At 43.2% G+C, this 14999-nt stretch overlaps 1 protein-coding gene across 2 annotated transcripts in view; it reads left to right on the top strand.

The window, feature by feature from the left end:
• COG3 (component of oligomeric golgi complex 3) overlaps positions 1–14999 on the top strand; it is a 62065-nt gene that overhangs the window by 11108 nt on the left and 35958 nt on the right. For both annotated transcript variants that reach the window (XM_048505736.1, XM_048505737.1), the window contains exons 4-8: positions 4483–4648; positions 5325–5399; positions 9533–9625; positions 11096–11221; positions 12176–12256. In XM_048505736.1, coding sequence (XP_048361693.1) covers positions 4483–4648; positions 5325–5399; positions 9533–9625; positions 11096–11221; positions 12176–12256 — 541 coding nt within the window. The remainder of the gene's footprint in view (positions 1–4482; positions 4649–5324; positions 5400–9532; positions 9626–11095; positions 11222–12175; positions 12257–14999) is intronic.

The following is a 14999-nucleotide window of genomic DNA, read 5'->3' as shown; positions in this document are numbered from 1 at the left end:
TAAAAAAATATTTTAGGGTTTTTATTTTGTCGGCCACCAGGGGGCGCATTTTTAAGACTAGCAGCACCAAATTTTCAGGGATTTTTCAAGAGGCTCTCCTGATGATACCCACATCTGTGCTTAGGAAGTTTGGCATTCAAGGTGAGGGAGTTCAAAGTTATGGACCCCCAAAGAGGGTGCCCCATCCACCATTGTTTCCAATGGGAGCTAATAGTAGATGCGGCTACATTTTGAGAGTCCATAACTTTGGAGCCCCTGAACCAAACTTCACCAAACCTGGGTGGTATCATCAGGATAATCTCTTGCTGATACCAGCCAGGGGTCCAAAGTTATGGATCCCCAAAGTGGGTGCCCCCATCCCCCATTGTTTCCAATGGGAGCTAATAGTAGATGGGGCAACATTTTGAGGGTCCATAACTTTGGACCCCCTGAACCAAACTTCACCAAACCTGGGTAGTATCATCAGGAGGGTCTCCTAAAGATACTCTGAAATATTGGTACTGCTAACATAAACATTCCTGCCCTGACCAAAAATCCAGTTTTGAAGGATTTTAACTCTTGTGTTTTAGCTTGGTTGCTGATTGAGCTAAGGTTTTTGTACTTTTAAAGTTATTGTTGCGACCATATTGTTTTTGTTGACCCTCTTTGCCACCTACAGAGCTAGTTTACTTTTTTCTTTGAAACAAATATTCAAAAACATTTAACCTACTGATGCCTCAATTAATGTAATTTTATTGATATTGATTTTTATTTTTGAAATTTACCAGTAGCTGCTGCATTTTCACCCTCGACTTATACGCGAGTCAATAAGTTTTCCCAGTTTTTGTGGTAAAATTAGGTGCATCGACTCATATGCGGGTCGACTTATACACAAATATATACGGTAATTATAAATTTATATTTTCCCCCTTGTCTTGAGGTCTCAGAGAACGACCAACTCTGGTCGGGTTTATATAATTATGATGATATTCTTCAAAATTACCATCCTGATAGGTTGTGTTTGCGGGGAATTTTAATGCCAGAATTGGTAAAGATGAGTAAAAACTTATTTCTTAGGCTGGCCTAGAAGCTGAGGCTTTGCCAAGGCATTTTTCTGCCCCTAGACTCTCAACAGATACCATCTTCAACCATGCTGGCGTAATGATTAAATTCTGTCTTCATTATGATTTAATTATTTTAAATGGGCTGGTTCAGCTTACTGATATGGCTGGTTTTACTTATTTCTCTCCACATGGTAATAGTGTTATTGGTTACCTTTTAGTCTCACAATCCTGTTTTAATGTTATCCACCGTGCCATGGTTTCCTCCCAAGTTTGGAGCGATCATATGCCGCTTGTATTTCAATTATTTTCCTGTGCATCAACAATTAGGAATGACAATAGTCCAGTATCCCCTCCACACAAAATTAACTGGATTAAGGAAACTAAATTTAAAGCAGATTCACTATTACACAGTTCCTTTATGCTGCCTTTTAGGCATGCTCTATTATCATCTCCTTCACCTGCTGAGTGTATTGGTAAGTTTGAAGTTTTGACTAGGAAATTCGTTGATGCTCTAGCAGTGCTGGCCCCAGCAGGTTCTCTGCAAGGAACTCCTACTGTCACGTATTTTTCTGAAGAGGGTTATAAAAAAGGAGGCTTATAAAAAAGCAAATGCGAATAATATTCTGCAGGACTAAACAGCAAGGTTTAAATCTTCCTGCTATTTTCTGCTGAAGAGGCATCTATCGCGTGTTCTTCACGAAGGGCTATATAAACAAACCAATGAGAAATGGAAGCATCTCATACAGGCAGCCCGCTCAAACGATACTAGAGGCTTTTGGCGCCTTGTTGCCAGGGGAATGAGTTCCTCTACTACTATCATCTATTACTAGCTATTTTTGTAATCTTTTTAATAATGGGAACTCTGATACTCTTAGGGTTGAGCCCCCTTTGTCTAATGATATTCCTAGGTGGCCTCCTGTAACAGAGGAGGAAATTACAACACTAATTGGTAATCTTAAATCTAATAAAGCTTTTCCCAATTGGTGGTCCCCTCTGTTAGCTGCCTTATTCACTGCTGTGAATGACTCTGGCACAGTGCCCATAATGTGGACTAACGCAACCATCATTCCATTGTTTAAAAAGGGTGACTGTAATCTCCCCTCGAACTACAGACCAAGCAGCCTGTTGTCTGTTTCAGGTAAATTGTATTCCAAATATTTACTTAACCATCTTTTGAATTGGATTTCGACTAATACACCAATCGGAATAGAGCAGATTGGTTTCACGAAAGGAAAGACCACCCTGGACCACTGTATGATGTTGGAAGCACTTGTGTCCAAATACCTCCATAGAGGAAAGTGCAATCTTGAAATACTTTTGCGAAGCCTTTATCGAATTTTTAGGGGCTTTTTTGACTCTGTTGACAGATGCGGCTGCTATGTAGGCTTAAACTGCAGAAGCTCGCTATTGAACCTAGGCTTCTCCTAATTAGGTCTCTTTACAGGAATCCCACCTGCCAGAGAAGGTGTACATCATCGGGACTTTTAACACCCAAAATACCAGTCTCTCAGGGGGTAAAACAGGGGTGTGTATTAGCACCTGTGCTATTTAATATTTTTTTGCACGATCTTGCCCCCACATTGAATAGTTTCAACTTTCATTGCCCCTATCTGAACGGTGTGCCTCTGTCTATCCTCCTTTATGCTGATGATGCAGTTTTATTATCAAGAACAAGATCAGGTCTCAGAAACATGCTGACTAAGTGTGGTGAATACTGTTCAAATAACAGGTTGGTCATTAACCCAGTTAAGTCTAAAATTGTGGTTTTTTCCAACGTTTTTAGACCTTCGAGATGGTCTATCCAAGGTGCTGACATTGAGCAAGTTAAATTGTTCAAATATCTTGGGATAATATTTCATCATAAGTCAACCTGGACCACACACAGGGATAACACCCTTAAAACCTGCAAAAATTTATCCACTGCAGTACTGAAATTCTTTAATATCAATGGTGGTAGATTCATACCAACAGCATTGAAGGTGTGTAACGCTAAGGTGGCCCAGTACCTTTTGTATGGTATCCCTGTCTGGATCCAAGCATGGCACCAGAAATTGGAATGCATTCAATCCAATTTCCTATATAAGATCTTTGGCACCCCACATTGTGTCCCCTATGGTGTTCTTTTTTTGGAATCAGGGCAACATTTATTAGAAACAAGGGCATGGGTTGTAACTTTTAAGTTTTGACTGTGTCTTTGTTTCTGCACAGACCCTAACAGTTTATCCCAGTTAGAAATGAGAGAGCTTCAGCTTTCAAAATGGTGGCTACATATTGAAAAAAATATCTTTTCCTTGGGCTTCTCATGGGAGGCCCTACAAATGCTCACCGCTCCGGAGATTTACCATCATCGAAAGACTAGATTATTTGATCAAGAGTATCAATTTCTCCTGAGCAAAACCAAAGCCCTTGCTTTCCAATATTCTTTGGGATTATCCCTCAGAAATCTAGCTCTGCTATATACCTGGAACAACTTGTTAATTACAATTGCAGATGGGTCATGACTAGAGGAAGGTGTAACTCTTTTCCTTCAGTACATCTTCAAGGTCGCTTTTCTAATATTCCACAAAATGAGTGTTGCTGTCGATTCTGTCCTGATACAACTGATTCACTTTCTCATATTTTGCTTTACTGTTCAAAATACAACAACATTAGAACTGATTTGAGGACTGTATTACCAAGAGGATAAGTTAAAAATGGCTAAGCTTCTAAATAATTCTAATGCTGAAATCTTGGAAGCTGTTGCTATATTTTTACTCTGTGTACTACAAGTTGTGCAATAATGACCTTTTTATTGTACTTGGAATTCTTGACACACACCGGTTCCTAATAAAGGTTCTGGAATGGAATGCTTGTCTTTCCCTCCACATAACTGAGCTGTTTTTGCAGATCTATAAACTTGGCACTTAAGAAGTCAAAGGTTGATTCTGCGTTCATAGATTTGCAAAGGAACAACGGGATTCAGGTCTTTTTCTCAGCTCTGAATGTTTATAACATTTTTGCTGTGAAGAAAAAGCATGTCATCTCTGCAGTCACGAATACACAGTTTTGAGAAATGCAAAACCAAACATCTGTGATAATATCTTCCAGGTAGAAAGATTGCCCAAAGCAATCTTACAGAAATCTCTGGGAGATCATGATATTGTGAGTGGACTGATGGAATTCATCCCCCTCCCCCCAAAGAGAGTAAACATTGCATGAATATACAGCTCCGTGCTACATAATTAAACACTAATCCTTATTTCATGATGAATAATTTAAAAATCCAATTTAAATTTAAATCTGATTTAAATAAAAACATTGAAAGTTTTATATAACAATGAAAGTTTTTTATAATGTTTTAAATCATTGATTTTTATGCACTTTGGTTCTGCATTATTCTGTTACAACTGTTTTTGAACAAAGCAAGGACCTGTTTGCATTTTAACCTCTTTTTCTCTAGACAGATGAGGGCTTATTTGTCAGGTTTTGAAGAACAGTGTGACGCCATCTTAAGTGATGTGAACAGCGCTCTTCAGCACTTGGCGTCATTGCAAAAGCAATATCTCTTTGTGTCAACCAAAACGGGAACTCTGCACGAAGCCTGTGAACAGCTACTGAAGGAGCAGGTAATTTCAGACAAGGTTGGGGAAGCTTGTCTGTTGTAAGCATCTGAGCCAAATGCTTTGGTTCCAAGCCCACCTTGATAGAATAGAATCTTTATTGGCCAAGTGTGATTGGACACACATATGAATTGACACTAGAAATCCCAGTGGCAGTTTCATGTTCTAAGCTCTTGAGCAATTCAGCTAATTCTGTCTTCTGATCTCTGCAAACACTGAAGTTTGAAACCACTAAGCAAGTGAACCTTCACTGAGGGAGGACAGCACATAAGTGAGTTTATCACTTGTGCATGTACCTCCTCATCCCCTGCCCCTGTTTAATGCAATTTTAATGATGGATGTGGTGACTATTTGGTCTAGACCAGTGGTGGTGAACCTATGGCACTCCAGATGTTGATGAACTACAATTCCCATCAGCCTCTGCCAGCATGGCCAAGCGGCCATGCTGACAGGGGCTGATGGGAATTGTAGTCCATCAACATCTGGAGTGCCATAGGTTCGCCACCACTGGTCTAGATGCAGGGGCAAGGATCCCAGGAAGACCTGGCACTCTTCCGAATCTGGATGTAGCACCCAGTGGGGACACCAGTCCGTTCTACCTCTTAAGAGGCCGTTCCAGACCACGGAGAGTGTTCTGCGGTTCCAACTCTCTGCTAACCATCTTTCATTTCTTCTTGAATAGTCAGAACTTGTGGAACTGGCAGAAAATATCCAACAGAAACTGTCATATTTTAATGAACTGGAAAATATCAACACAGTAAGTATAGTTTTGAAACCTCAAGAACATTAGAAGGTCAGAGCCAGGCTCAGATCCCTTTTCCGTCATGGAGCTCTGGTGGGTGACTCTGACCTGTCCCTCTCTCAGCTGAATCTACCTTGCAGGGGTGGTGGTGGTGAGAATAAAATGGGGAAGGGGAAGAATGTCCACTCCCCTGAGCAATCTTGGTGGACGGACAGGATAAAGAGGTAATGAATACATAAAATCACAGCAGCTTTACTTCTGAGCGTGTTCTTTTAGAAATGTTTTAAACGGTTAGATGGACTAATGAACAGTTAGTGTTCTGTGGCTGTAATCCTATGCATACTTATCATGGAGCGTGTTTTACTGCAATCAGTGGGACTTCCTTTCGAGGTAAATTCACCTGTGCTCTTAAACGGGTTTTGGTGTTTTTAAATATTTGTCTGCTTCAGCATTCTGTCCTTAAATGCATGTTATCTGTGGGATTGCATCTATTTAAGAATTTTGGTGTCTTCTACTTTGAGATGCATTGAGGAAGCTTATAATTCTCCCTGATTTCAACCCCCTTTTAAAGAGTAAGAGACAATTCTGCTGGTCAGGACCCTAGAATTCAGTTGTACAACATAAATAACAGCAAAGGAAAGGAGATTGAGGCCGATGACTCTCTGCTGCTCTGCCCCTCAGCAAATAAACATTTCCTCCAGGGCAGAGATTTCTATACTGACATGCTCTGTGGTACAATGCCACGGATCTTGAGAGTGGGGAACCCCCAGTGTTTTTCCTCGCTTCAGGGTTCCACTTCACTCCTCATAGGTGTTTCTGGGGGATCTATGCCCGACTTTGGGAAAAGCACAGAAAATATTGATATAACAGAAATAGCGATATAAAATTTAAAGGGCTTTAAAAACAAAGCTGGCCATCTTGCAGTGATTGGGATCTGGCAGTGGGAGTAGGGAAGCCATGCAACAGACAGCGTGGTGCCTTCTTGTGTGTAGGGAAGCCATGCAACAGAGAAACGTGAGGAGTCCACACTACAACCTCATGGCGGAATGAAGAGCCCAGAGAAAAATACTCCATGCATAAATCTTGTCTTGTCAGATTTTGAAGGGTCTGTCCTGCTTAGTACATTGAAGTCCAGAGTTGCTACCCAGAGGCAGGCAATGGCAAACAGCCTCTTCAGTGTCTCTTGCTAGCGGCTACCTAACAGCACTTTCCACCCTCCTCTCCCAGTGACCTGTTTTTGTGGGAGCATAGCGGCTGTCATGAGGAATTAATCTGTGTAGCCATTCACAGGAACGGTGCAGCTCAGTCACGGCAACCTCTGGAAGTCTCCCATGAGCACAAGGTGTCTCCCTCCCCTGTGGTTTTGTTCCCTTTTTCATCATGCAGAGTGGAGGAGGAGTGTGACTTTTTGGTGCAATATCAGCAAATGCTTCAGACATCCCATATAATTATTATGTAGTGATCAAATAAGTCACGATTAGTGAAAATGGGCCAGTGCAAAACCCCATTAGGAACATGATTCTTCTGTGTACATGCAAGGAAGCTTTTCAAAAATATTTTTTTCCAAAGCACTATCACATGACCTTAATAGCTGGTCTTTCATGGATTGATTGCCAAATGAGAATTACCCAGTTTATTATAGTTAGTGGTACCCGGCCACGCATTGCTGTGGCAAATTTCCTCCTCATCACAGTCCGCAACCCACACAGATGTCCATGCAGGTCCAATGATCCCCAGCATAGCCTTTTGGGCTGGTCAAATAGAACCCCTCTTTCTCTTTTCAACAGCAGATTGGATTCGCAATGTTGTATCATGGTTTGTAGTTTCTTTAGTAGAATTCAGAGATGGTCCAACACAGGCTGGCACTGACAGTTCAGACCAAATTTACCTTGGAGTACGCAATGGCAGAGCCTGGTGGCAACAGCCATTATCTAACCACTCCTCAAAGGTCAGGGCAAACCCAACGTTACTTCAGAGTAGGCACTTACAAACCTCAAACTTAACATTACTCTGGAGTAAGCACGTACTGCAGGTTGGGTCACTTCAAAGATCTCAAATTAGAACTACCTGCCCAGCTCTGTTTTGGAGTTGGCACTCCAGCAGCGGGTCAGCCATACCCCTACCTTACTCCAGAGTAAGCCTCGCTGCGAGTGGTCGGTGTTGCAGCCTGGAGGCAGCCAGGCTCCCAAAACGTGCCGAGCTTCTCGGCAGAAGAGCTCCCCGCTGGTAGCGGGCCCCGAGACTGAGTTAAGGTCTGCCCTACCCCACCCCACCTTGGGCTGAGGGAAGGGTGGCTCACCTGATGTAGGGGCTGGTGGCGGCCAAGATGTTGGTGTGCACGGGGATCTCGGCCCTCCTCACGGAAGGAGGTGAGCGCCCGCAGGAGCTGAGCCGGGTGCTACAGATCTGACACGGTGCTGCCCGGCGCGTTTGCAGACATCCCTCCCGCTTGCCAGGCTCTCTCTCTCTCAGCTGCCTTCCCTCCTTTTCCCTCAGAAGGCCTCAGGTGGCCTTTCCTGCCATCTCCCCAGGCTCCTGACACGCGCAGACCGGAGTGCTTCAGCCGGTAGCAATGGTACTGTTGCTACCAGGTTAATCCGGCACTGCTTGGAGGCAGTTCCAGTGTGCAGCCTATCAAAGGACCATCCCTAGTTTAAGCATACAGCTCTTTTGACAATGTTATTTTGCGTCCAAGACGCATCACAGCGTGGGTCGCATTGCGGTAGTGTCAGCAGCGTGCATTGCACTAACGGCCACAGCGTGTGTTCCATCACTGACTAGCAGGTGGCGCTGGTGTTTTTGGAAAAAGACAATTTACCTGGGCCAGGTTTGAAATTTCAGGTGTGTGAACATCTAAAACATGCTCCGATGCGAGTCCTACGTTGTCTGAAAATTTCAAAGCATTCTGTCCAGTAGTTTCGGAGAGCAACGATAAGAAACAAATGGACACTTTGCTTTTTATTTATATAGAGGTAATTCAAAAAAATTTAGTATGCCAACATAAAAAAAGATAACAAGGAAGTTGTAAGACTTCTTATGACCAGACAAAAAAACACCTGCCTGTTGAGCCATTTAGACTGGCCTGTAGAGTCAGACAACTGTGAGTCCATGGATTTCCCTTTCAAAACAAGTTCATTTGTAAATGATTGTCTTGAATGGTTGTTCATCAAAAACATGAATTTGCAAATACATCTCTTTAAAAACAGAATAATATTTAGCTGCCCTACTTTGGATGGCCCAAGCTACCCGGATCTTGTCAGATCTCAGAAGCTAAGCAGGGTCGACCCTAGCAAATATTTGGATGATGGGAGATGGATGACCAAGGAATGTCAGGGCTGTAATGCAGACACAGGCAATGGCAAACCACCTCTGTTAGTCTTGTGCCTGTCATATGTCAGCTGTGCCTTGGTGGCAAAATGTAGATTTATATTTATATATAGTCAGCTACACACCAGCTGTGTATGTCAGCTGTGCCTTGGTGGCAAAATATAGATTTATATTTATATATAGTCAGCTACACACCAGTACTAGAAGGAAAGACCACAAATGAATGAAACACAGTTTCATCTGTGCTAAACCAAAAGGAGAGTTTAAGGCCTCCTGAAGCACAGTTTCCAATCCAAGCATCCGTTCCTTCTTCTTATATAACAACTGATGGTTTCATTGGGTTTAGACTGAAGTAGATCTTCATAACATTGCATGGAAATTCTTAATGTCTTCTTGACTAAGTGGATGCTGATGAAATGTCTCAGCATTAAAACTTAGAAAAACCTGGGGTTTATCCAAAATTCTGTTTTTGGTTTTGGAACAATGTTCTATGAAGCAGATCCTAATTCTGTGAGAAGAATTCTTAACATGTGGTGACAATTGTGTTTATATGGCCTTTTCCAGCTTAATTAGAAAATTGTTGAAACTTAAATGCACAGCCATTTGGAAGCTGCCAAAAACATTTAACTTTCACAGCTAAATACCCACTGTAAGTGGATCACTTCTTGGTTCCCCCAACTGTTTTAATAAGTAGAGGATATGTTACAGAACAAGGGTTTTCCCTATTGGTAAGTAGCAGCAATTTAGCACAGCCTGGAAATTTCTTTGTGCATCTTTATCGCCATTTCTGTAACATGCAGCTTTCTGCTTTTCTTTTCAAGAAACTGAGTTCCCCGACGTTGTCTGTTAACAGCGAAGGTTTTATCCCTATGCTGACTAAACTTGATGATTGTATTACGTATATTTCCTCACATGTAAGTTGTGCTCTGTTTTCTCACTATTTGCGTTAAGATTGTTTTTACAGTACATAAACCTTCATGTCTTCCATTCTGGTTTTGAGAATCTGATGTCAAGAAAGTGTATGAAAACCAACACCAATCCCTGGGCTCATTAAAATAGAGTGAATGAGCCCAGGGATTGGTGTTGGTTTTCATACACTTTGGCTTTCATACACATGAGTGAATTATTGGCAGGTCTACAGAACCTTCCTTCAGTGTATTGCCTTAGTGTGGGCTCTGTCAGCTGGTGTGTTCCTTTCTTGAACCTAACTAACTTCTTGCTCATGCCTAAAGGGAATCACCAGCTGGAGATGCGGAAGTGGAAAGCCCTTTGCATCAAGTTCCTTGAGGAATCTTCTGTTTGGAAAGTGAATTTATGTAATATATTCTACCCTTCAAATTACATCTTTGCTGGTCCAGGAGGGGCAAGAGGCTGAAAAATAGTGGGGGCAGGGATTTTCTTGATGAGGTGTCAGTCACCTTTTTGAGCCTGTGGGCACCATTGGAATTCAGGCTCAGGGTGATGGTCACAGGCAGAAAATGACTACTGTATTGAAGGCAGAGCCTGTCGCAAGATGTCAGTGATTGAGGTTGTCCATAATATCGATAGATGGTCATTAACGTTCCAGGTAGAAGCTCTGTTTGATGAGGCATCTTTTAGAAGTGACATATTGTCTCATACATACAAAACAAGTATACTTCTTGAGTTGTCTAAGAAACTCGCACATGACAGGAACTGTCTTCATTTTGAGATACTTCATATGCACTTATACAAGAGGAGGAAGTGATGCCACTGTCTGTTACGCCACAGACATAAAACTACTTTCTGGAAACACTTAATGGTCACCTGGAATCATGTTGAGGAACCCTGTTCTAGATTGTAGGAATCCAGGAGCCATTAGTTTTGGAATGGTGTCATCAGTCCAACACCACTCCTGACCCCCTTTTGTGGGGAGTGGATGTCCCTCCTCAGTTGTGAGGGGTGAGGGCTCAGTGCTCTCACATCCCTCGCAGGTAGAATTAGATCGAAGAGCAATAGCTGAAATAGCTTAAAGATGTGTAATTCTGCCTGAAAGGGCAGAGACCAAAGTCCCTCCCCCTTGCATAGGGCTTTATTGGTTGGATGTCAATATTATACTAGGGAAATAAACATTTCAAGAGAAACTCATAGCAGTTTGCATTTTGGAGGCTAGATTTTTTAAAAGACAGCATATGGGTTCTTTTAAAACATTTCAACTTTGATGTGATTAAAAAGGTTATGTCTGACACTTTCATTTCTTCATGCTCTTAATAAAATGATGCATTTGATTTGGGGATGGGGGTGGGGTTTAGTGAGCTTTGCCTGGAGGCTGGCTCTTGTTTGGTTCAAAGCATGGCTGAATATCCCTCCTGGATCCTTATGTTGTTTCCATATCACATGTTTAAAACACTTTTCTTCTCTTTCAGCCAAACTTTAGAGATTATCCTGTATATTCAACAAAGTTCAAGCAATGCCTTTCTAAAGCTATGCACTTCATGAAGATGTACACTGTGAACACCCTGCAGAACCTCACAAACCAACTGATTAAAAGGGTAAGTAATCAAGGAGAAATCTTGAGGAAAGGGGAGTTTAGAAGCACTTCCCCATCCCCAAAAATCTCTTTCTCCAGGTTGAGCAGACTAATTTTTCCCTTTAATAATATTCTGTTCTTCTGGAGCATATTTCAGTCTTTGTCAGTGTTGGGTAATTTGAAAGTGTTAGACTTCTCTTTCTTAAGGAAAGCTGGGTTAGATTCAGATGAAGGTAGAGTGAAAGTTGGTGGAAGAAACATTACCAGTTTGAGATAAGATATATTACTGATGGAAAACAATGAAAACAACACTATTATAGAATCCAACCGCACCCTGAGGCGTTTTACAGAGTCTACAGTTGCCGACTGGACACCCTCCAACTAACCTCCTGGTGTTCTCCAGCCACCCAGCCTCCATTTTGGATGGATTCAACTTCAGCCAGCTTCTCCTTAACCATTTGATGACCGCATTCAGGCATTGGTATAGAGCTGAGAGCGCTGCTCCCCGCTGCTTATCCAGCAGGAGATGAGAGATGAGTCTCATGAGCAGATCTCGTGTGGGTTCCATGTGCTTTCCTTAATGAGCTGCAGGTGTCAAGGCCTGAGTAAAAACCTGTAAAATTGAGGGGAATTTTTAAAGGACTTTTTCCAGTTCTTCAGATGGGAAATTTGGAGGACTGCTGGGGAAAAAGCTGCTATGAAATGTTTTCTGTTTTGGAATGAGTGGTGCTTTTAAAGACCAAGTTATACTCCACTCAGGATTTGTAGTAGGAAGATTTCCTATGTATGCCTTAGACATATGCAGCATGTTTTGAAGTATCTGTTTGTTGTTTAAATGTGAATACTTTCGGCACCCATTAATGGTTGATGATGCATTATTCAAGAATTCATTTTTTGAGTGTTAGAAACATCTTAACTGCTGTGTTTGTGAGCAGTAGTTATGGAAATATTATATTTGTGCCTCTTTGTTTTCAAGGATCCCTCTGCTGTGCCAAATTCAGAGAATGCCTTCACATTATTTTATGTGAAGTTCCGAGCAGCTGCTCCCAAAGTTAGAGTAAGTAAGTTGTTAAACTGTGGTGTATCCCAGAGGCATGGCGGCTTCATTGGAAAAGGCCAATGACCTTCCCAGCATCTTCTGTGTTCAGTGTACAAATGTGGTTGAAACTTATTTGAGAGGGGGAAAATGGGGAAGGACATTCTAGTGATTGGAGAATCGCAGTCTTTCTAGCCCCCCCCCCCCCCCGGGCGCTCCCAATTTACCTAAAAGACTTTTCCTACTCCCAGGTCAGGGAAACTTAATTACTTAGGTTTTCTCTTCCCTGCAAATGAGAGAACTGTGTTACTCTCTTAAAATACATGAAGTACTTCCATTTGGCTTAAATTATGCCTGATTTCTCTTGTCATGCATTTCTACAGACCTGATCCTCCTTTATTTTGCGTATTTTGCGTACCTTTGCTTGGGAGATAGCCAGGCTAATTCCTCTCCTTCCCCTTAACTATGACTGCAGGGTTGGCAGCACGGAGGAGCGGTTTGGAAATACAGTCCTTGGGGAGGGGCTGTGCTCTGTGGAAGAGCCTCCACATGGCATGCAGAAGGTCCCAGGTTCAGCCCCCAGCATCTCCAGTAAAAAAAGGACCAGGCAGGAGGTGATGTGAAAAATCTCTGCCTGAGACCCTGGAGACCAGCTGCCAGTCAAAATAGGCAATGCTGTCCTGGTCAGGCCAAGGGTGAGGCAGCTTCAGAGGTCATTTGGGAAGGGACTGGGCTCAGTGGCAGAGTGTCTGCTTTACATAGCAGAAGTCCCAGTATCTGCAGCATTTTCCACTAAAAGGACCGGGTAGGAAGTGATGTGTTAAAGTCCCAAAGCCAACAAGAAGACATAACGATGCCTCCTCTGTCCTCGTACCAACAGTCCTTGAGAAAAGGGATAGTTTCAGCAGATACATCAACAAGCCTTGACATGGAAGAAGAAGAAGAAGAAGAAGAAGAAGAAGAAGAAGAAGAAGAAGAAGAAGAAGAGTTTGGATTTATATCCCCCCTTTCTTTCCTGTAGGAGACTCAAAGGGGCTGACAATCTCCTTGCCCTTCCCCCCTCACAACAAACACCCTGTGAGGTGGGTGGGGCTGAGAGAGCTCCCAGAAGCTGTGACTAGCCCAAGGTCACCCAGCTGGCGTGTGTGGGAGTGCACAGGCTAATCTGAATTCCCCAGATAAGCCTCCACTGCTCAGGCGGCAGAGCTGGGAATCAAACCTGGTTCCTCCAGATCAGAGTGCACCTGCTCTCAGCCACTTCTCTTAGCCACTACGCCACTGCTGCTCCACTGCTGGGGGTGAGAGGACAGAACTCTGTTAAACCACCGTGCAAGACCCCAGGACTGTGCCAACACCAGGGGCAGATGCAATGATATGCGCTAATGGCCCCCCGGATAAAAATAATTCAAACAGTCACCAGAAGTTACAAACTGTGTGCTCCCTATGCAACAGATGAATGGTGGCATCTTTCATGACAAAGAAGGAAAGCTCAATAAAATCGCTATGGCAGATTGACAATAACCCACCTCCAGTAGTCTAGCTATAAAATGTTTCTCATGGAATATAGCTGGCTGGCAAAGACACTGGGGAGATACTGACTTTACCAAATTCTTAACCCATTTTGATTTAATATTTCTACAAGAGACCTGGAGCCCACGCGACATTTCATTGCCGGATTATAGTTCATTTACACTCCCTGCTGCGAGAGCCAATAAAAAGGGACGGTACATAGCTGGGTTGTGCTGTTTATTCTCAAGTAAACAGGGTTTCCGAATAACTGCACTTAACTATTGTTCACCTCTAGCCCAAGCGTTTCTCTGCTCTAATGGACAATTTAGCCTCCTTGCAATAAATGTGTACCTTCCACCTTGTTCAGATGAAAAGAATATGACGACCTTATGGGACACATTTTTTAAATATGTAGAATCCCTGGAAAGGCTTTACCCAGAGGCCGAACTTTATGTAGCAGGGGATTCTAATGCCAGGACCGGACAAGAAGTCATGGCCCCCGATCGCCAGCCAAGTTCTATGATCAGTGTGTTAAAGATTTCCACCCAGGGTTCTGGGGAGCTGCTGCCTGAGTGTCTGAGTGAACAGAAGTGACCTTAATGGACTACGGGTCTGATGCAGAATGAGGCAACTTCATGTGTGACCCGGGATGTGTGGCGTGTGAAGGAGAAAATAAGCTGTTGGCCGTTACTTGAAACCAGGCCAGCCCAGCAGAAAGGCAATGGGCTGTTTGCAAGCTGCTCCCTGGGGCTCCCAGAGAGAACTGAGTGCTTCCTGTTGCGTATCCTGGGAAGCTGAGGCTTGGGAAGAAGCTCCAGTTGTGCCTGCTGCCCCCTCCCTCTTTCTTAGTGTGGCTTCTGCCAGCCGGCTGCCAACCAGTCATGCTGGCTCAGCTGTCGATAGGAAAGGCTCCTTTAATGTGAGAAGGAAAGCTCGGTTTGCTGACTCACTTGGCTGGCAGTAGCAGAATGCTGGGGCTGAGAGGACAGAAACAGCAGGCGGAGGAGAAGGTCAACTGAGAAATGGGGCACAAAGAAACTTGTTAGGTAAAAATAAAGGGGGTCCAAGATGGGGCTTCAAAGAGAGGGATGAAGGCATGAAGCTCTCTGATACAGAATCAGACCATCAGTCCATCAAGATCCGTACTGCCTACTCTGACCGGCAGCTGTTCTTCGGGGTCTCAGGCAGAGGCCTTTTCCATCAGCTACTGCCTGAACCTTTCAACTGGAGATGCTGAGACTGAACCTGGGACTTC

This window comes from Sphaerodactylus townsendi, linkage group LG08 (genome assembly GCF_021028975.2).
Source record: "Sphaerodactylus townsendi isolate TG3544 linkage group LG08, MPM_Stown_v2.3, whole genome shotgun sequence".
Taxonomy (NCBI): Eukaryota; Metazoa; Chordata; class Lepidosauria; order Squamata; family Sphaerodactylidae; genus Sphaerodactylus; species Sphaerodactylus townsendi.
The sequence above is the reverse complement of the archived record's forward strand: the minus strand, read 5'-3'. Positions and strand labels throughout refer to the sequence as shown.